This window comes from Gasterosteus aculeatus, chromosome 6 (assembly GCF_964276395.1).
Source record: "Gasterosteus aculeatus chromosome 6, fGasAcu3.hap1.1, whole genome shotgun sequence".
NCBI classification, from domain to species: Eukaryota; Metazoa; Chordata; class Actinopteri; order Perciformes; family Gasterosteidae; genus Gasterosteus; species Gasterosteus aculeatus.
This window is the reverse complement of record NC_135693.1, coordinates 5,908,267-5,929,440: the sequence shown is the minus strand read 5'-3', so window position 1 is coordinate 5,929,440 and position 21,174 is coordinate 5,908,267. Positions and strand designations below refer to the sequence as shown.

The following is a 21,174-nucleotide window of genomic DNA, read 5'->3' as shown; positions in this document are numbered from 1 at the left end:
TTCGACACGAGGGAAATGAGCCGTGTCCTGGAATTCATCAGCGAAAAAGAGCCATTCTAAGGGCGTTACTCTGCGCTGCTGTCACGCTAAATAGCCCCCATATTGATTTGTGCCTCGTGATGTAGCGCCCATGTCCCAGCAGACCAAACCGGAGGAGGATCCCACTTCACATGCAGTCAACTCCAGTTTTCTTTCTTCCAGAAGGGAGCATAAATCTATCTGTGTGGGGCGTAAAGGAGACACTTTCTCACGGTGAAACAGAACGCTCGGAGCAAACTACTTCCTCAAACTACTTCCTGATCAGGAAGTACTTCCTGATGGAAATGGAAAATAACACGAAAATAACGTCGCTGGCATGTTATCTAATCTTTAGTGTGCGTGTGTGTGTACACACTACCGTTCAAAGGTTTTTAAGTTTCCTTATTTTTCGAAGAAAAGCACTAGTTTTTTTCAATGAAGATAACATTAAATTAATCAGAAATGCACTCTATACATTGTTGATGTGGTAAATTACTATTCTAGGCGAAAACGTCTTTTTTCACGGTTTTTAATCAAATATCTACATAGGTGTGTAGAGGCCCATTTCCAGCAACCATCACTCCAGTCTTCTAATGGTACATTGTGTTTGCTAATCTCCTTAGAAGACTAATGGATGATTATAAAACCCTTGTGTTATGTTAGCACAGCTGAAAACAGATATGCTGGTGAGAGAGGCTATAAAACTGGTCTTCCTTTGAGCTAGTTCAGTATCTGGAGCATCACATTTGTGGCTTTGATTAAACTCTCAAAATGGCCAGAAAAAGAACTTTTATGTGAAACTCGCCAGTCTATCTGTGTACTTAGAAATTACAATTTCCCTACAACGGTGTGAACCACTCCCTTCAGAGAACAGCACAAACAGGCTCTGACCAGAGTAGAAAGAGAAGTGTGAGGCCCCCGGTGCAGAACCCAGCAAGAAGTCAAGTATACTAGAGTCTCTAGTTTGATAAATAGACGCCTCACAGGTCCTCAACAGGCAGCTTCTTTAAATGGTACCCGCAAAACACCAACGTCTACAGTGAAGAGGCGACTTCGGGATGCTGGCCTTCTAGAGTGGCAAAGAAAATGCCAGATCTGAGACTGGCCAATAAAAATAAAACATTGATATGGGCAAAAGAATACCGAAATTGGACCGAGGAAGATTGGAAGGCTATCACTCCACGCCGTACCCTGTGGACAGCGCTTGGTTGGAGCAAATTTCCTCCTAAAGTAGGACAATGACCCAAAGCACACCTCCACATGATGCGCTATTATTGAGGGCAGAAGCAGACCGCTGGCACGCCGTCTGTGATGGAGAGGCCAACGCAGTCACAGACGCAGGGACGTGCTTCAGGAAGCGTGTGGATTTCTACAGAGTACCTCAACAAATGAACAGCTAGAACGCCAAAGGTCTGCAATGCTGTAATTGCTGCAAATGGAGCATTCTTTGATGAAAGCAAAGTTTGAAGAACACGGTTGACAAAAAATCATTATTTCTAACCATGTCAATGTCTTGACTACATCTTCTATTTATTTTGCAACTCATTTGATAAATAAAAGTGAGTTTTCATTGAAAACACAATTGTCTGGGTGACCCCAAACCTTTGAACGGTAGTGTGAATATATACACATACACCAGTGAGGTCATGATACGCCATGTAAACACCCAGAGGATTCACGCTGACACAGAGGGGTGTCTTATCTCCAGGGTGGTGCGTCATTATCTATCTTTACTATTCATTTATAATTTATTTTGCTTTTTTTCGTGGAGGTACGGAGTTAATGTGTGTTAAAGACACACAGAAGCTATTCATTTTTCTGTAACTGCTGGCGTTGTTCGATGCAGAGAAAGTGAGTGGAATATGTGTATGTAACTGATTTGTGTAAAGATTTGCCGCCTCTGCATGCTTTTTTTAGTGCTCCTGTTGCCTCTTGGTGCCTCTATTTATGCATTGTTGTGCAAAAGAAATGTTGGCCTTTTACTTTTTTTTTTTACAGCACACATTCTTATTTACTGTTCCCAGAATGCACCAGCCAATTGGCTGTGACGGGGAATATTCCAGACTCACCCTGAGCGCACACACAAACACACAGAGCCAGGCGGTCGTCATTCTGTTCAGCCTCAAGCGTAATGCAGGAATAGTCAAATATTGTCTCAAGAACATAAGGATTTGTACCTCTAGGCTGAGGAGATGGTATTCCCAATATGTGAATTACCTGAGGAGAACTCTTTGGACACGAGGCGTTTGAGGTCTGCGTTTTACTAATGAGGGGAGAAGCCACTGGGGAATTCCTGATTGGTCGACCAACAAGTCGCATTAAGTGTCTTTTATGGTCACTCTAATCAACAGCAGTGATGTCACAAAGCGCTGAAACGCAGCATGGTTTGGCCGCATGAGTTAATTTTGCCGGAGGTTTGTATAAAGTGGATTTACGAGAGCGACCAAATCCTGCATTAGAATGAACCCGCGTATCCAGTCGTTCTCGCCTGTCCTCCTCATTATGGGTTCTGATGCAACGTTTAGATGTCGACCACTAGTACAGCTGCGCATTATGCCTCCATCAGGCCCGAGGTCTAAATGTGAATTCTTCTCACCTGTTTTGCAATAATATTACCACAGCCGTTGTGCTTAATTTCTTTTCATATTTGTCTTAACCTCGAGTCCCTTAAAGGGTTGCGGTGTCCGTCTCTTGACCGCTGTAGCTGGAGACAGAGTTGTGCTACTAAATAGAAACAATATGTTTCCGTAACCTTAAGGGTTCTACATATATTGACACAACATGGTGTTGGCTAACAGCAGATTGAAAATGTGTCTTTAGCAGTAGAGACAGAGGAATGTCCACCTGGATGTCTTCATGTCCTAAACACGGACAACACACACGGTAAATTCAATCAAATCTGAGTTGCGGGACAACTTTTTTTTCCCCCACTCCATTTGCCAGCAGCTGATTAAAATCACAAACGGGCCTGATTACCATAAAATATATTTGCACTGAATACCGGAAGTCCAAAAACACAGCAGCTTTAGTTTCGCTCCGCTTCACTCTTCTCCGTAATCACCACCGTCACCGGCAAGCAGAGACACGTCTACTGCCGGGTTCTAAGCATAGACAATATTTAATATCAAACTGTGTGTGTGTGTGTGTGTGTGTGTGTGTGTGTGTGTGTGTGTGTGTGTGTGTGTGTGTGTGTGTGTGTGTGTGTGTGTGTGTGTGTGTGTGTGTGTGTGTGCGTGCGGGCGTCCTGGTTGTGGCTGTTGAGGAATTCTGTTTGCATCCTGCAGCAGCCTTCCATACCTCAGAGGGGCGTAACGTATCTCTGTGTGTGTGTGTGAGGTAGAGGGTAAAGAAAAGCATGCAGAGCGAGTGAGGATGGGGGAGGAGAGGTGTGCCAAAGCAAGCGGGGCTGTGGCCAGATGCCACCTCCGCTGCCTTCTGACGTCATGGAAACAAGCATCAGGCTGTGGCGGCGAGGCCGGGAAGCGGCAGTCCAGAGGCCGCTTCACCCGGCGAACCCAATCAGCACTTCTCTAGTCCCATCGGAGCGAGGGGAGAGCGCTTTAGAAGAGACTTAAAACAAGAGTTGTCGGTTCCACGGGACGCACCAATTAGCCGACTTCTCTTATATAAATGTCAAAACAAATCTTCGAGGTACCACTGGAGCTTCCCGATGAGCAATAAAAGCGGTTAAACTGGCTCCCCACTGGTGTGACTGCGGCTTGGAACCAGTCACGCCTGCACGTGTCCGACGTGGTTGCACAGGTGTCTGCGTGTCCGTGCATGTGTGTGTGTGTCTGTGCGCGTGTTCTATCTCCGCTCAGTCTGCGGCTTCAGGGAATTCCTCAAGGAAATAAAGATTCCTTACACAACGACCCGCCTCTGTTCGCTCCTGTAACACCCTGCTAACTGCTAACGGCTAGGCCAGGGGGGGGCAAACCTTTTGGCTCAGGGGCCACATTGACTTTGACAGACGGGCCGGCCGGTATCCGATGGATAGAGAGTGTTTATGTCAACCAATATAAATTATAAGTAAAAGCCAATAACTAAAAAGTAAAGTCAACTTACATGTTTACATTACATTGCATTTCAGTGTTGCAGAGTGTTGTTGGTCCCCCTTTTTGGCCAGTGCATGATAGTTTGGTGTCAACTTTGTTGTGACAATTCTCAGGACAGATCGGAGGTGTTCATCCGTTAACTGGGATCTGTGGCGGGATTTGTTGGTTTTCATCCTGCTGAACGTCTGCTCAACCACCAAAGTAGAGCCAAACAACACCAGCATCCTCTGTTTTGAAGCATAGAATTCAGCCAGGTTAAGGTTGAACTTCTCCTTTAAGACGGCGTCACATTGAAGATCAATGAGTTCCAAGTCCACTTGGCTTTGAAGACTCTCACTCTCTCGTTTGTGTACATTTTCATGCACAAACTGATCTTTCCCTTGTAGCTTCATGTTCAGCTCATTCATGTGTGTCAGTGTGTTCACCGCTAGAACGCTTCTCCGTTCCCGACTTGAGTTAAGAAACATCCATGCTGGTCTTTTGCCATCATCGAGCTTTGGGAAACTCAAGTCGGGAACGGAGAAGTGTTACAGCGGTCGTTACTATAATTTAGAATTGATAATACTCGGCGGGCCGGATCAAAACGCCCAACGGGCCGTAGTTTGCCCACCGCTGAGCTATAGGCTCTGTCTGCGGGCCTTGCTCACACCAAGCGCGTTGGGGGCTCTTCAGACGAGCTCCCTGCCATTGACCCGTGAGGTTCTGCACCACGTTCTGGGTAGACGTGGGTCTCTGTTTCCTAAAGGACGTCATGTCCCCAGTTTACACGGACCTACAGTGGGGAGAACAAGTATTTGATACACCGCCGATTTTGCAGGTTTTCCCAATTTACAAAACATGTAGGAGTGACTGAATATAATACACAAATCCAGAAAATCACATTGTATGATTTAATTAAAAAAAAAATATATAATATAGTAATAATTTATTATTATTATTAAGTATTTGATCTTTGCCAACAACCTCCTTCCCTCAGTAAGAGCGTTGAAGAGCGGCGTAGCCCGTCTCCAGACCTGAAAATCAGAGATGAAAGTCTCAAAACCTGAATGATCTGGAGAAGTTCTGTGCGGAGGAGTGGGACAAAATCCCTGCTGCAGTGCGTGCAAACCTGGTCAAGAACTACAGGAAACGTATGATGCCTGTAATTGCAAACAAAGGTTTCTTCACCATTAAGTAAACTAAAGACTATGAAGTTTGGCTTTTCTGATGTATCAAATACTTATGTCATGCAATAAACTGCAAAATCAGTTTTTAAATCATACAATGTGATTTTCTGGATTTGTGTTTTATATTCCGTCACTCACAGTTGAAGAGTACCTGTGATAAAAATGACAGACGTGCTTTGTAAGTGAGAAAACCTGCCAAATCGGCAGTGAGTGGACTACTTGTTCTGCCCGCTGTACCGCTCAGCGGCTGCTCTTCGGGGCGTGGAGGAGCGCACGTCGGCATCTGTCAGTCAGCGCTTACACAAACATGTAAAACAAAGTTTGTGCTGTTACTCCTTCGGCTTCTCCTTTATGTGCTCTGAAGCGCCGTGATGTCTCGCGCGGACGATCACAGGAGAGACACCCGGCAGCTAAAGGAACGACCCCTTAGATTAAGAGTGAAAGCCGAAACTATTAAAGGACAAAAACAAACCGCTTTTCATCACCACAAGCAGACCCATCGATTGACATATCAGAAAGTAGACTGACATCTCGATCTACCACAGCTAAACCACTCCGAACAAAGCCATTTCAAATATTAAATGACACTGAAGGTAAGAGGAGAACGTGTTCTTGATTTTGCAAAGTGTCCTTTCGAACTACCACATGCAGTGACCAAGGCTTTTGCTTCTCATTTGCTTACCTCGACCGCCCAATCAAATTCCCCAGTCTCAGGATGCCCCGTCATTTACGCATAAGCAAAGAAGGTGCCATTCGTCTGCTCCGCGTGCGTGCAGGACACTGGGGTGAATGAGAATCTGGCCGTGGACGGCGCTTTGCATCGCATAGAAAACAATCTACTTTGAATACCACCACCAGTCGCCTTTTTCCCCCCTTTTCATGTTATCGGAAAGACTTTGCTTGAGTTCACGGTTTGTCAGTAATGAAAGAATTTTTGTACGTCAGCTCACAAACCCCTCGTACTCTGATTATTTCCCACCTCCAAGTAGGAACCGTGACATAGAGGCCAGGCTCTCCTGATCAGTCCTCCTGAAAGACGTTCTCTGACTGGTAGACGGCATTTTGAGCTCTTATTGCAAAGATTGTGTTAAAACATTGTATTCTTGGGCATTGGTAAGAATTATGTGTTGTCACGACTTGAAATGTCCATTATCAAGAGTAAAAGTGTGAACAAAGTGAGATAGAAGCTTGGAAGTAATGAATGTCCAGTAGATCATTCAGCCCATCAAATCCAGCTCTTTAGGAACGTGGTTACCAGACCAGAATCCCAGCATGCTTTGCTCATTACGCTTCTTTACACACATTTTAATGTCCCACTTCAACATTGCATATGGCGACTACTTTTACTAACAAATTGACATACTGTATTCATCGCTTTTCAATTGACCGACTGCTTTCACCTTTCATTTCAACTGCTTTCATCAGCCTGTTCCATAAGTACGTAAATCAAAGGTTTCAGCAAGACACAAAACTGCATTGAATCTTTAGACGATACCATATTTGCTGTTATCACAATTAATTTTTCCTTGTTCAGAGCCCCATAAGAAACGATACCTAATGTTGATTTAAATGATTTTCATTTATATCAACTCTGCTGCAACAAAAAACAACTAAAATATGATTCACACTTTTATTGTTTCAAATCTAAATAAAAAAAGGACTTATTCTCTTTGACAAACTTTCATTTTTGTCACTACTATTCATCAGCTACGCTCAGACTTGACACTTCAACTCCTTTCAGTTCTTCACTCCAACTGATGCTGCACTCTGCTTCCACTTGAGCTGGCCCTTCAACTCAGCCCGGCGCTCGCGCCCCTCTACACTTCCAAAACGTCTTCTTTCAACTATTTCACTTTAGATTTCTAATTCAATATTCAATTCAATATGGGGCTTTTTATTTTCAGCAAGCAGCACACTTTTGCTTTTCTCGCTTTGGGTTTCGTTGTTCTGTCACACGGCCTTCGCTCTCTGGTCAAAAATAATGACACGCACGCACACAGAGAGCACGTGGCACCACTCACTCTGTTAGTCATGTCCGCGGGCCAGACACCCCCCCTCCTCCTCCCCCACAAGCACTGCCACGGCAACCGTTGCTGTCCCTGCGGGGCTGTTTAGAGAGGCCACTGCAGTCGGCCATCGTAAAAAATCCCGCTTTATAGATGCAATATTTGGCGTGTCAATATCTCCGTCTCCTCGCGACTCAAAAGTCAACAGAGCCTCTCGTTAACGGCGGTTCCTGGATTTAATTGGCCGACGGGTCCCGGGGCGGAGTAAGGTCACCTGGCCGGTGCTGTTTGGATTTGGGCTGATAGCGCCGGCGATTCTCGTAATGAAATTACCAGCTGGATGCTGTCTGTTTGCCAGCTTTGCCCTGAATTTACAGCCTGGAAAGATAAATAGAATGCAGTCGATTAACTTACGCACGCACGTACACACACGCACACACGCATGTCCCGCTTCAGCCCGTCATTAGTCGCAGGCTCCCTCACGGTGACCTTTTCCACTGAGTTGATAGGTCCACTAATCTCTCCCAAGTCTGAGCAGCAGCAGGTCTGCGCTCTTTGGGTCGCTGGGCTAAGTGACCAGCCATAGGTTGATGGAAAATCCATGCTGTTATTGCCATACATTACTTTTTATTTGATTGGGCCTCGCAGTGACCGAGGAGGTGGAGGTGCCTGGCGGGGTAGCAGGGAGCTGCACTCGGGCTGGTGGGCGGGGGGGGGAGGAGGGTGGGCAGTTGTCGATTCCTTTCCCCCGCTGACATTGATGCATGCGTCTCCCTCAGCCCACCGGCCTCCCGTCTGAGTGCTACAGTGAGTCCTGTAAATCACTCCGCTATTGATTTTTCCATTAGAGGTCAGCCGCCCTGAACACCTCTGACAGGGCGCGCGCGTCAGGTGACGCCTGTCGTGAGGTCACGTGACACCAGGCCTCGTGGATGCATCCCCTTCTGCTGCTGCAGCAGCCCGTGTCGCCCCACATTCTAGTACCCTCGTCCTGACATTTTCCGCCGGCGATGTCAGAAGGAGGGGGGGGGGGGGGTGGCTGACTTGTGGAGCGAGCTGGCTAAGTGCCTCGCGCCTACATTAGCCAGGCCCTTTGTCTCGTGTAAATACAGCAGGCAGCGCGTCACGGAGTGGAGTCGTCGAGGCCGCACCCATTGTCTTCCCCCCCCCCGTGCCCGTCCTCTGAAGCGTTGCCCCTGTGCTTCCTTTTTCACCTGTTTGTTTTGTCCTTCTCCCCTCCTCCCCCCCCCGCCCCCCTCCCTTACAGGCCGTGCAGTCGCACAAGCCGCACTTCCTGGCGATGCACTGTCAGGAGGTGGGCGGGAAGAACTACGAGGCGTCCATGTCGCACGTGGACAGTTTTGTCAAGTAAGTGTTGTGCGGCTCCGTGTGTCTGATGGATTGTGAGACGCATGCAGGGAGAGTTTCAGATCCGGCGGACTGCTCCCCCCACTGGTCGCATCCCGGCTGTACGCCAGCACGGCACTTTTTATTGGTGCAGGCGACTGTGGGTGGATTTTGCCTGTATAACGTTTGTCTCTTTCAGACTGGTGGAAAAGAAACTAACATTTAGATTTTTGTTGATGAAGATCTTCTATGCTGCTGGAGGGAGGGGAGGGGAGGGGGGGGGGGGCTGCACCAAAGGTTATGTGATGATAACTTTCATAATATTTCAGATAACTTGTGATGCATAAAAGCAATTGCCTTAGTGTGAGGTTTATTTAGTATACATCTAACAACTACATCACTTCACAATCTTTCAAGGCGTTTTCTCACTTTTTAGCTTTCTCTCTGAGCCAGAAAGTCCAGTTCAATTCCTTTCTCACTATATTGCAAATGTTTTGTCAGATGGGTTTGTTCATATAGCATAGCTAGCCTATATATATAACATATATATTCATTTAACGTTTAATTCCCTAAAAACATGGTGAAGAGGATTCATATTTCTAGGGCAAACCTTTGACTCAAAAATGTCAACAACATGAAGAAAGAATATTGAACTTAGTTCATCCAATGTTTACACTTTGAATTGTATGCAACTGATCATATGTAAATGACCTCATTTGCATATTTAAACACATTTTCTTAATTTCTGAGGAAGTGAAGTTTCATGCAGACTTTTTTTTATACCTGTGTTAAATATATATCGCACTCCAAGATCTCCATGATCTTTAATATGTGGTTCATCCTGAAGGTACTTTCCTGATATATCGCTGTTTCTGTGTGTGTGTGTGTGTGTGTGTGTGTGTGTGTGTGTGTGTGTGTGCGTCTATCAGAGAGCTGCTGTCCAGTGACGTCATGAGGGAGTACAGCAGAGCCCGCGTCTACCTCGATGAGAACTTCACATCCCAGGAGCACTTCACGGTGAGTGCTGTCTGAGCCGTTGAAGGCTTCACTCTGGAGGGGGGAGAGAGCGCACGAGCTCCACGAATGAGACCGGAGAAGTGGCTCGATATAGGTCCCATTTTTCACCTTTGGCATAATGCGTAGTGACGGCAAGTGGCCACGAGGTGGCAGCAGAGCACCGGGGACACAATGTTGTTTCACGGCTCAGGCTGCAAACTTGTTGAATGTCGTGGGACTGATGATGTGATTCGTCATCGGCTCCCTTATCTTTAGTTTGAATACAGTGGAGGTAATTATCAAAGCGCATAGAAACCTCCAGGGCCCAACTGCCTCAGTCGTTTTGGTCTCAGTCGACTGCAATTTGTCGATTACTCTGTTCATTTAATGCTATTTTCACACAGGATGACTTGCATCACAAACGTAGTGCTTTTCAGTTTCTTTTTGTGGGGGAAAACTGTCCACTGAACAATATAGGTAAGAATAGTTAGTTGACTATAATTTATAATTTCTTGGTTTGATCAAGCAAATGTTTGTCCTTTTAACGAGCGAGTGGGAGACTGTGATTGAATTGATGGGCGAGGACCTCTCCTCATTACTAAGGATCTGGGTGACAGACCCTTGTCGTTGCCTCCCAGGCTCCACATCTGGATGCAGGTTTGGCTTTTGACCTCTTGGTGGAGCCAGACACTCAGACACTTCACATCAGTCTCCTCTATCCAGCCACAAGTTAAATGTGACGACAGGTTTATCATGTCAGCTTTCCCAGGAGATTGTGTGGTTAAAAGAAAACATAAAAAAAACTCCACTGTAATAACACGCGGGGAAAAAAAGAGTCGTCTCTCCTCCGCCCGCCACGCCACGCTGCTCCTCCACCAAACGCTCATAAATCACAGCGACCGCCGAGTCGCACTTGCTCTTTTCAAAAGAATATTACAAACACTGGCCTTTGGGGGAAATATAATCATCTGCCGCTTCACATAAGTGCCGCTAATATCCGCCACCGCAAGCTATTTATTTAATGGTGTTTGTCTACAGATTAACCTTTTTGTATGTGTGTGTGTGTGTGTGTGTGTGGCGTTTCGATGGCGATGGAGACGGCAGCTTGTGAGACAGGCGGCAGGAAACGTGACTTTGATGATGCTGCAATGGCGGGCGACAGTAAACACCAATAGACTCTCACACAGGGCTCGCCATTTAGCTTTGGTGACATTACCCCCCCCCGGTTTGTTTTTCCTCAACCTTCGATTTCTCCCTCTCCCCCCGGGTAATTGTTTGTTGTCCTCCCCGCCTGTCAATTGTCAGATAATGTTGCGTTTCCGTTTCTTCTCGGCGAGGAGGGCCGCCGCTGGCTTCCTCTTCGTTCTGGACTAGCGCAGCGACGTCGGATGGCGAGGGCCGGTCCCATGCACGTCTGCCAGAGAACGAGAGCAATGGGGTTGATGAACGAATGTGTGGCATTCTGCTACGAGAGACCCCCCCGCTCTCATGTTTTTATTTTTTATTTTTGTGACTGTGATTGAACTTTTCTCTGGTTCAGGCTTCTCAGGTGCTTCTGTGTTCAGCAAATTATCAGCATAAAATCGTCTGAAACATCGGACACTGAAAACAAACCAACTAAGAAAAAGAAGATTCCGATATCTGTTTTAGAGCGTGTGTGTGTGTGTGTGTGTGTGTGTGTGTGTGTTGATGGATTGGTTTTCGGTGTGAAAGCTACAGAAGGGAGTGATGGGGGAGAAAGGGGGACAGTATTGAGTAGAAGAGGCTAGAAAGACAAATATGAGAAAAAAAATATGATAGTAAACAAATCAATACCAGATAAATGAATAACATGGCTGTCACACTCTTGGAGGGAAACTGTGCCTCGATGTGGAGAAATGAACCAAAAGCCTCGCGAGGTTCAAGCGCGGACTGAAATATCCATCGACTGAGAAAGGTGGCTTTGAAATCAACTTGTGTCATTTGTCGAGTCCCCCCCCCGCCCTGCACGCCCCCCCCAAAACCAAGCCCATAAATAGAGCTGTATTGCTGTCTCTTGACTGCATCTTAATTTACCCAAATGAAACCCATCAACACCCCGATGTCCTCCAGCACGTACCCCCCCTCCCCCCCCGCCCTCCCCCCTCATACTCCCAGTGGAGGAGCTTGACTGACACGTGGCCCCTGCGGCTGCAGCGCCCGCTAAGGTATACAGCAGGTAAAATGTCAATTAGGAAGGGCCCGCCCTGATAGCCCAACTCCCAATCCACAGGTTCTTGTCCATTCATATTCATTGCGGAGAAGGTGGGGAGGTGGGGGGGTGAGACAGGAACAGTCTAGCTCAAATCTCTATTGAAGCGTTCCCACTGAAATATCAAATATTTAGGAAACACACAACTGGGTTTTTTAGGAAGCTATAGTGGACAAAATGTTCACATCGCAAACCTCTAAATGAGTCAAAGGCCTCAGGCGGGAGGAAAAAAGCTCCTCGTTGGGATGAACTTCAGGCCTGACGCTTGCAGAGGGAGGAGGAAGAAAAAATAGGGGGTGGGATTTGTCGCCGAAGTATGAGTCAACTAATTGCATAAGAACAATAATGGTTCTAATGCAAATAGATTAGGCGTTTCTCCTCGCTGACGTCTGCCTGTTTTACTACTTGTGGTGATGACACAAGGGATGACCAGGGGGGGATTATCTTCGTACGAGTGGAAACATTGTTTAGTCATTAGATCCTTAAACACGCTGTAGGAGAAGTTGCCGCCACGGGAGGAAAAGTTTACTTATCAAAAGAAACAACGTGGATCCTTCTAGGCCGCCTCTTAAGGGACAAGCAGCTTGTTGGTGGACAGACGTGGTAAACTTTCCACTAAACTGTTCCGGCTCACCTGCAGGCAGAGCGCCCTGATGCACCGGCCAGAACTGTGCGTCACCGGCATTTAGCTCCTTGTATTTCAAACGTTTATCGGCTCCCTCCTCCATGTTTTTATGATGAAACCAGGTTGCATGTGAGGATTATATACCGTATAGAGAAAGTGGGGTCATAGAGGAGGGGTCTCTGTGTATGGCGTGTTCGCTTTACACACACAGGTTAACTAGCAGGAGCAGCCGTCTTCTTCCTCCTCCTCTTCCTCTCAGCTCCGTCTTTAAAAAGCGAAACAGCAGCAGCCACATAAGCAGGTTGAAATATTGAGAACTAAATCCAAGAGAGCTCTTATTTCAATATGGCGAGAAGTACGGCACCGACCGAGGCCACTCGAACGGAGTAGATGTCAGCGCGGTAATACGGCCGGGCCATAACTCCACACGGCCATCACTCACACTCTGAGGCACACACACACACACACACACATATGTAGTGACAAAGATGAATAAACACTGAGTGCACGATCACACACACACACACACACACAGGACGGGGGGGGGTGAGGGGAGGGGGGGGGGTCGAGCAACAATCAATGAATCTGCCATCAGGCGTGAGTTATGGGGGAGAGAGAGAGGTAGAGAGAATTCCCCGTGTGAAAATAGTTTGGACTGGAAATGAAGATATAATTAATAGATTGTGGAAGGAATTGACGCATTTATTGCAGGGCCGCAAAATGTGTCGGGGGGGCCGAGTCTCAGTGAGCACAGTGAACGCACACTCGTAAAGGGTGCTCTGATAAAGTGTTTACCACTGCGTGTGTGTGTGTGTGTGTGTGCGCGACTGAGGAAAGGGAGGGGGGCAAACAGTTGAGGTGGAGGTGTTGTCCTGTGTGTGTGTGTGTGTGTGTGTGTGGTCTCCAACCACAGATAATGATGTGATTCCTGCACAAACTGGCACTCTTTTAGTGCCAGTTTGTGTTCTAGATTCTACTATTAAGTTAACTGCCAGTGTGCCCTCCTAACTCTGCTAGGTTTTGACCTGATCTAAGTCTGTTTTGCCTTGTTTTCTGAAGCAAATAAGACTTGTATCCTTAAACTCTCATTTTGTCAAAAGACCACATGGTGTTTGTTCACTGATTAGGGTGTCAAGCTATTGGTGCTTTGCATTTTGAGGAGTTTCTGTCGAGGCCAATCGACCTTTTGTCTCCTAAACGACGGGGGAGCGGCCAGCGCAGCCGCAGCCGACTTCCACTAACGAGGGAGTATTTAACTAGAAATCGTAGGAAGCGTTAGCTTCAGCGTTATCTTATCCTCGCAGCACGAAGACGAGCAGAACAAAGACAAGGGAGTCTTTCGTGGCAGTCTTCGGGGCGGCTGAATGCGGCGCCTTCTTCTGCTATTTTTAATAATGTGTTTGACCCCTTCACCCGTGCCTGTTCGAATCTCTTCCCGCAGATACTACAGGCCTCGGGCTAGATCTGCTCTCTATCGTAACCTCTCCTCTCTCTCCTATCCCACCCGCTCCTCACACGTCCAGCACCTCGTCACAGGAGGTCTCTGGAACTGCCAGTCAGCGACTCGCAAGGCTGACTTCATCTCCGGCTTTGCTATCCAGCAGTCACTCGACTTCCTCGCTCTGACCGAGACCTGGATCACACCCGAGAACACATCCACCCCAGCCGCTCTCTCCTCCGCCTTCTCCTTCAGCCACACTCCCAGGCCCACTGGTAGGGGTGGTGGCACAGGTCTACTCATTTCACCCAAATGGAGCTTTTCTCTCTACCCTCTACCACCAGCCACCCCATTGTCCTTTGAATTCCATGCTGTAACAATCACTCACCCGGTACAATTAACCATCATTGTCCTCTACCGTCCGCCAGGCTCCTTAGGTCATTTTTTGGAAGAATTGGACATTCTCCTGTCTAATTTCCCCGAAAATGGTCCTCCGGTCATCCTCCTGGGTGACTTCAACATCCAGACAGAGAAGTCATCTGACCTCGTACACCTACTTTCTTCCTTCGCTCTGTCACTCAGTCCCTCTCCTCCTACTCACAAAGCCGGCAATCACCTTGACTACATCTTTACTAGAAACTGCTCTACCACTAACCTCTCTGTAACTCCACTTCATGTGTCTGATCACTTCTTCATCTCTTACTCCCTTCCACTCTCTATAACTAACAAACCTCCTTCATTGACTAACTCTATACCGGCTCGTCGCAATATTCGCTCCCTCTCTCCCTCCTCGCTGGCATCCTCTGTTCTATCAGCTCTCCCTTCAACTGACTCCTTCTCACTCTTGCATCCGAACGCTGCTGCAGAGACTCTCCTCTCATCTCTTTCCTCCTCTCTAGACTCTCTCTGCCCTCTTACGACACGACGGACTGGCAAATCCCCTCCGGCTCCGTGGCTGTCTCAACCGGTCCGTGCCATGAGAGCCACCATGCGAGCGTCGGAAAGGAGATGGCGTAAATATAAACGACCTGACGACCTGCTTGAATTTCAATCTCTCCTCTCCTCGTTCTCTGCCTCTATCTCTGCTGCCAAAAGCTCTTTCTACCAGTCCAAAATCGAATCCTCATTCTCTAACCCCAAAAAACTCTTCTCGATCTTCTCCAATCTCCTCGAACCCCCTACCCCTCCTCCCCCCTCCACCCTTCTTCCGGGAGACTTTGTCAACTACTTCACCAAGAAAATAGCTGACATACGCTCCTCCTTCTCAAACCCACCTCCTACTTCTCGCGTCCCACCGACCTCACCTCTTTCGCCCTCACTTCCCTCTTTCACCGCCCTCTCTCCTAACCAAATTCTTACCCTAGTAACCTCTGCCCGTCCGACCACCTGCCCTCTTGACCCCATTCCATCACATCTTCTACAATCTATCGCACCTGACCTTCTTCCGTTCCTTACCTTTCTCATCAACAACGCTCTGTTATCTGGCTGTTTTCCCAATTCTCTGAAGGAGGCAAGAGTCAACCCTCTCCTGAAGAAACCCACCCTCAACCCTTCTGAAGAAAACAACTACAGACCGGTCTCTCTTCTTCCCTTCTTGTCCAAAACCCTTGAACGTGCTATCTTTAATCAACTCTCCTCTTATCTCCACTGTAACAACCTCCTTGACCCCCACCAGTCAGGTTTCAAGGCAGGCCACTCTACAGAGACTGCTCTCCTTGCTGTCTCTGAGCAACTCCACACTGCTAGAGCCGCCTCTCTCTCCTCTGTCCTCATCCTTCTGGACCTCTCTGCTGCATTTGACACGGTCAACCACCAGATCCTTATTTCCTCCCTTCAAGAACTTGGTGTCACAGGCTCTGCTCTCTCCCTTCTCTCGTCCTACCTCGATGGCCGCACCTACCGGGTAACCTGGCGAGGATCTGTGTCGGAACCGTGTCCTCTTACTACTGGAGTTCCTCAGGGTTCCGTGCTGGGTCCCCTCCTGTTTTCGCTTTACACCAACTCTCTTGGCGCTGTCATTCGCTCGCATGGCTTCTCTTACCACAGCTATGCCGATGACACCCAACTAATTCTCTCCTTCCCTCGCTCGGACACCCAGGTGGCGGCTCGGATCTCTGCCTGTCTAACTGACATCTCTCAGTGGATGTCCGCCCACCATCTGAAAATCAACCCCGACAAGACTGAACTACTTCTCTTTCCCGGAAAAGATTCGCTTACCCAGGACCTGACAGTCAACTTTGGAAACTCTGTGCTAACGCCCACTTCGACTGCTAAGAACCTCGGCGTCACACTCGACAACCAACTCTCCCTGACTCCCAACATCACTGCGACAACGCGATCCTGTAGATACACGCTCTACAACATCAGGAGAATACGTCCCCTTCTCACTCAGAAGGCAGCGCAGGTACTGATTCAGGCTCTTGTCATCTCCCGCCTGGACTACTGCAACTCCCTCCTGGCAGGTCTCCCTGCCACCGCCATTCGACCTCTGCAGCTCATTCAGAATGCAGCAGCTCGACTGGTCTTCAACCTTCCGAAATTCTCCCACACTACTCCACTCCTCCGCTCTCTTCACTGGCTACCGGTGGCCGCCCGCATCCAGTTCAAAACACTGGTGCTCACGTACCATGCTGTGAATGGATCGGGTCCAGCTTACATCCAGGACATGGTCAAACCCTACATCCCAACCCGCACTCTCCGCTCTGCATCTGCAAAACTACTCGTCCCTCCCTCACTGAGAGCAAAACACTCGACTAGGTCTCGACTCTTCGCTGTCCTTGCGCCGAAATGGTGGAACGCGCTCTCTGAAGACATCAGGACCGCAGAGAGCCTTCACATCTTCCGCCGCAAACTAAAGACACACCTCTTCAGACTCTACCTCGACTAAAGACTAACAAATTGCAGCACTTAAATTGTACTTGTGACGTCACTCATCTATAGCAAATTGTAAATTCGCTTATTTGAGGAAATTGCACTTTCTTGTTTCTTGTTCTCCTGAGTTTGTACCCTATGGTTGAATGCACTTATTGTACGTCGCTTTGGATAAAAGCGTCAGCTAAATGACATGTAATGTAATGTAATGTAACAAGGCGGGCCGGGTGTTCCTAGCCACCGTCCATTATGATGTGACCCCCCCCCCCCCCCCCCCTCCACCAGCAGCAGCCGCCGTGGGGGCAGAGTGAAGGTGAAACTGTCATATCGATCTTTTTAGCGCTAAAATATGAGCCACTTTACTCGGCTCCCCGGCGCAGTGATGTGAAAAATAATAACTCGGACCCAAATTAAAAATATTGATCGCCGAGGTGGTGTTGAGAGCAAATAAACACCCTCTGAAGGATTTTCTTCCCCCTCCCCGTCTTGACCCCCCCCCCCCCCTCAGTCTTGTCCCTCCCCGCCCGAGGAGAAAGGGGGCCGGGTCAAGGACGGCGGGCCAGCTGGAACCATAAAAACATCCCACTCGCCTTGTTGCTCGGTAGTCTTTCATAACGGCCAAACTTCTCCCAACAGGCGACCGCTCTCCTCCTTTATTTCGGCTACTCTCTAATGATCGATTGGGTCCCCTTCACTGCAACCCCCCCCTCATAATTATCGTTCCTTTTCTTTTTTTTTACACAACATTTCTTTATTGCTCCCCCGCTGTAACGGACGAGCTGGTACGGGGGCCATCAAGCGGGTGGGAAAACAATTGCCACAAGGTTAATTTTATTGCCTGCTCCATGCATTTGTGAGCAGGCGGGAGGTGTCCTACGCCCGCGGTCCTGATGAATGGCTGCAGCCGAGGCGGGCGGGTAATGGAAATGACCGAGGGGCGGGGGGGGGTCCCACCTGAAATTGAAATTTTCTGACGCGCTCAAAATTGATATTCTGATGTATAAAAAGAGGGGCGGCGATCCGTTTAGTTTGATGATGACGGCCGCCTTGTGTCCCAGTCGGTTGGCCTCTTTTTCTTCTCTTCGTAACGACTCCAGCCCCCCCCGAGGAGGGTTAATATCCGCACATCCCAAACGGGGGATGTCAGATCCTCCTCCAGAATGCAGGAGAATAAACTCCTCCAGTGTATCGAATGGTGTCGTGGTACTTGGCCGTCCCGGGAGCGCCACTATTGATTGTCCACAAGGACGTCTCGCTCTGTTTTTGGGGGCCGAGACGGGATGAATAGATATTTAATGTGTGTGTGTGTGTATGGGAGGAGGGGGGGGGGCGGTTGGGAGCGTCGGGGAAGATCACCTCCCGCCTGTTGACATCAGTGAGAGAGGAAGCTGCCGATGTCTCCGGTTTTCCCACTTGAGCTGGACGCCCCCCCCCCCCCCCCATGCTGAAAGCTCCCCCCTGCCTGTTACTCTCCTCCACGTGTGCACGTGCACACGTGGGCCCGGGTGGCATCGCCAGTCCTATTTCCGGAGAGCACTTTCCCCGGGACATATCGATCCCCCCCGGCTGGTACTGTGCTTGGTTTGCGTGGCCCAGCTGAAGCCAGGCAGTCGCTGGCCATTATATTCCCATTAGCTAATCTCTCATCTTTGATTTCCATAATCCTCTTGTCTATTGAGAGCCCTCACGGCTCCCACACTCCCACCGCTCTCCGAGGAGACAAAAAGAGCCCCCACCACCCGGAAACCCCCAGTCACTTTACCCTCCAAAAACTGCCCTGCAACACGCACACACACAAACGCACACCAGCATAATGTGGAACTAAACGATGCAAGATTTGCCGTTATTATTATTATTACCAGTTGTTGTATTTAGATTTTAATCTTGAGTATAATTAAAATGATCACTGAGTCGAAATCTAATTGAAGTATTATAAGGATTGTAGGTACTCATTATGCAGAATAAATGTATGAACTGTGTCATAGGATAATGCTAAAATGAAAAACTGAAACAAAAATACTCAGACTATGACATTGTTTGTTGTTTTGTCACCAAACAAAAAATGTGAGCAAAACTAAGACATTTCAGACTATTAGTGGAATTAGCAAAAGCTTTGGAACGGCTGCAAGATTTAGTGCTGAAAAGACTTGATGGGATTAATTTCGACCTAAAGCTTTGTATGTGCATCACTTATAAAATCATATTTTCGCATCCAGCATGGATTACAGACAATAACTCACTCACTATACGCATAGGCAAGTGAATATTACATTAACACAAATGTTATCCTTAAATAACATCTGTCGTTTCAAAAATTCCCCAAAACATCCAAATGTGTGTCGAGGCACAAAATAATTGATTCCAAAAAACTGACCAATGCAACCGCAGCACAGTGATCACGAGCGAGCCCTTTTCTGAGATTCCCTTCACGCACACTAGATTTATACACTCCTTAATTATTAGCAGCTTAAACGTCTGTGAGAGCCTAATAGTTCAGCAAGCATGGAAATATTTAAACGGACAGCAACGAGGATGTTTAGCTGAGCGAAAGTGTCTATTACGCCTTTATTTAGGTGTAAGTGTGTTTAACCCTTTAGGAAAAAACAACCAATTGCTTATGCCATCACTAACGCACGCCAATAGGACACAGCGATTTCCCCTCCCCCCGATCCCATGGGCGCCCACTGATCCTCTCCTCGGCGAGACCGGCAGTGTGCCGGGCCAAACTCCCCTCAATCCCCCCAATCACACTCAGTGGAGTTCCTCTCAGAGCGATCGCTTGCATTGATGAAAGCGGAGCGGCCACCTACCGCCCACTCTCCAGCCCTGACACCCCCTCGTCTCCAAACGAGCTGATAATTAATAAGGGCCGGCTGTGCAGAACACCAGTCAATGGGCGGCGTGATGGATCGGACCGCTTGGACGGAAACCGATGCGGCGTCGAGCCTCATCCCCCCCCACCCGCCACCCCCCCGGGTTGATCACGCATGCACAGGAGCACCCGCCTCGCTAATTAAACACCCACAGGTTGCCCTTGTGTTTCAGCTGGGATGCTCTTTATCTCCTCAGTATTGGCATGTATTTAATAATTCATGGCGCTGCGGCCCTGAGGGCGGTGCTCAGGGTTTGTTGCAGACGTTGTGGTAAAGCGGAGCGGCTCACAGCATCGGGCCTTAATGGCAAATGATCCTGAAATGTTCACTATTTGCTTTGTGGTTAATTGAACCTACATCCTGCATGCAAGGGTCTTCTGAGGGATCCGTTTTCAAAAGTTTTTGTTTTTTAACGGTTCTCTGTAAGACTAAACGACTATTTCTAGAAAAATGGCCAAACATGAACTACGAGTATGAATCATTGTTTGCATTGTCAGGCTTGTGCTCCACCACATCAACTCCGGCCCTATTGGGTCTCAGATGAGCATTAGTGTATGTTTGTGTGTGTGTGTGTGTATAAGTATATACACATGGAACAACAGCGCTGCACGCCGTGAGCGCCAAACAAATCGATATTAAAAGAAACAACGAGCCTCTCATGTGTCAGAAGCATTGCATGCATTCTTGGTCATTACCTTACTCAGATGACTCGCGCTGATTGGAGTCAGCCAGGGTCGCGTTTGAATGAAATTAAATGTGTCGGTTAGCAATTAAGGATCGCTAATTAGAACCACAGAGTTTTCCGTTAGCTCCCGCGGTCGACCGCGCATGCGTCGCGACCCGATGTGATTCTTTTTTTTTCCAATGGCAGGGGATCTGCTGCCGCGGCCGTGGAAGTCTATGGTCGCTCTATTGGGCACTCGTCATCTAGAGGGTTCTGTCTGGCACCCCTGGACCATAGAAAGGTAGAATGTAGAACTTCTCAAATGGTGTTCCGTGTGGAACGCTTCACATGGGGTTCTAGGTAGGTTCACGTTTGGGTTGGGATTTTTAGATGGAACATTTTATGACAGATTCTACAAAGAACCAAAAAAATGGATCACAAGCCGAAGAACCCTTCATGGCTCCAGGTAGAACCTTTCCTTCCAAGCGTGTGGGCTGAACGTGCTGCATATCAGCAGTGATCCGCACTGGGCCAGTTGTTATGGGTCCTCTGAACAGCCAATCACATTCGCTGCACAGCTGCCACATAACGGCACCTTCAGGCCATTTCCTCTGAACTGTCACTGAGGTGGTTCCACATCCAGGGACGATCCGTTCGCTGCTTCCTTTTAATCACTGCACCCGCAGCTAATTTGTCGCCATGTGGCTAATTGTTAGATTACGGGCATATTCCCCAAAGAGGAAAGTCCCGTTAGCTGCTTGATTGGTCGGGCTTCCTGAAACACGTCATGTGTCATTTGGAGCTGGTGTGTAGATGGGAGAGTAAGAACAGAAGGTGCAAAGCTTGGTCCCGCCTCTGCAATGAAACAGCTGGAGCAGGACGCGT

The 21,174-nt window shown here is 48.1% G+C and overlaps 1 protein-coding gene across 4 annotated transcripts in view; it reads left to right on the top strand.

Moving 5' to 3' along the window:
- inpp5a (inositol polyphosphate-5-phosphatase A) overlaps positions 1-21,174 on the top strand; it is a 109,202-nt gene that overhangs the window by 21,926 nt on the left and 66,102 nt on the right. For all 4 annotated transcript variants that reach the window (XM_040178059.2, XM_040178060.2, XM_078103903.1 and 1 more), the window contains exons 3-4: positions 8,513-8,613; positions 9,522-9,609. In XM_040178059.2, the coding sequence (XP_040033993.2) occupies positions 8,513-8,613; positions 9,522-9,609 (189 nt within the window). The remainder of the gene's footprint in view (positions 1-8,512; positions 8,614-9,521; positions 9,610-21,174) is intronic.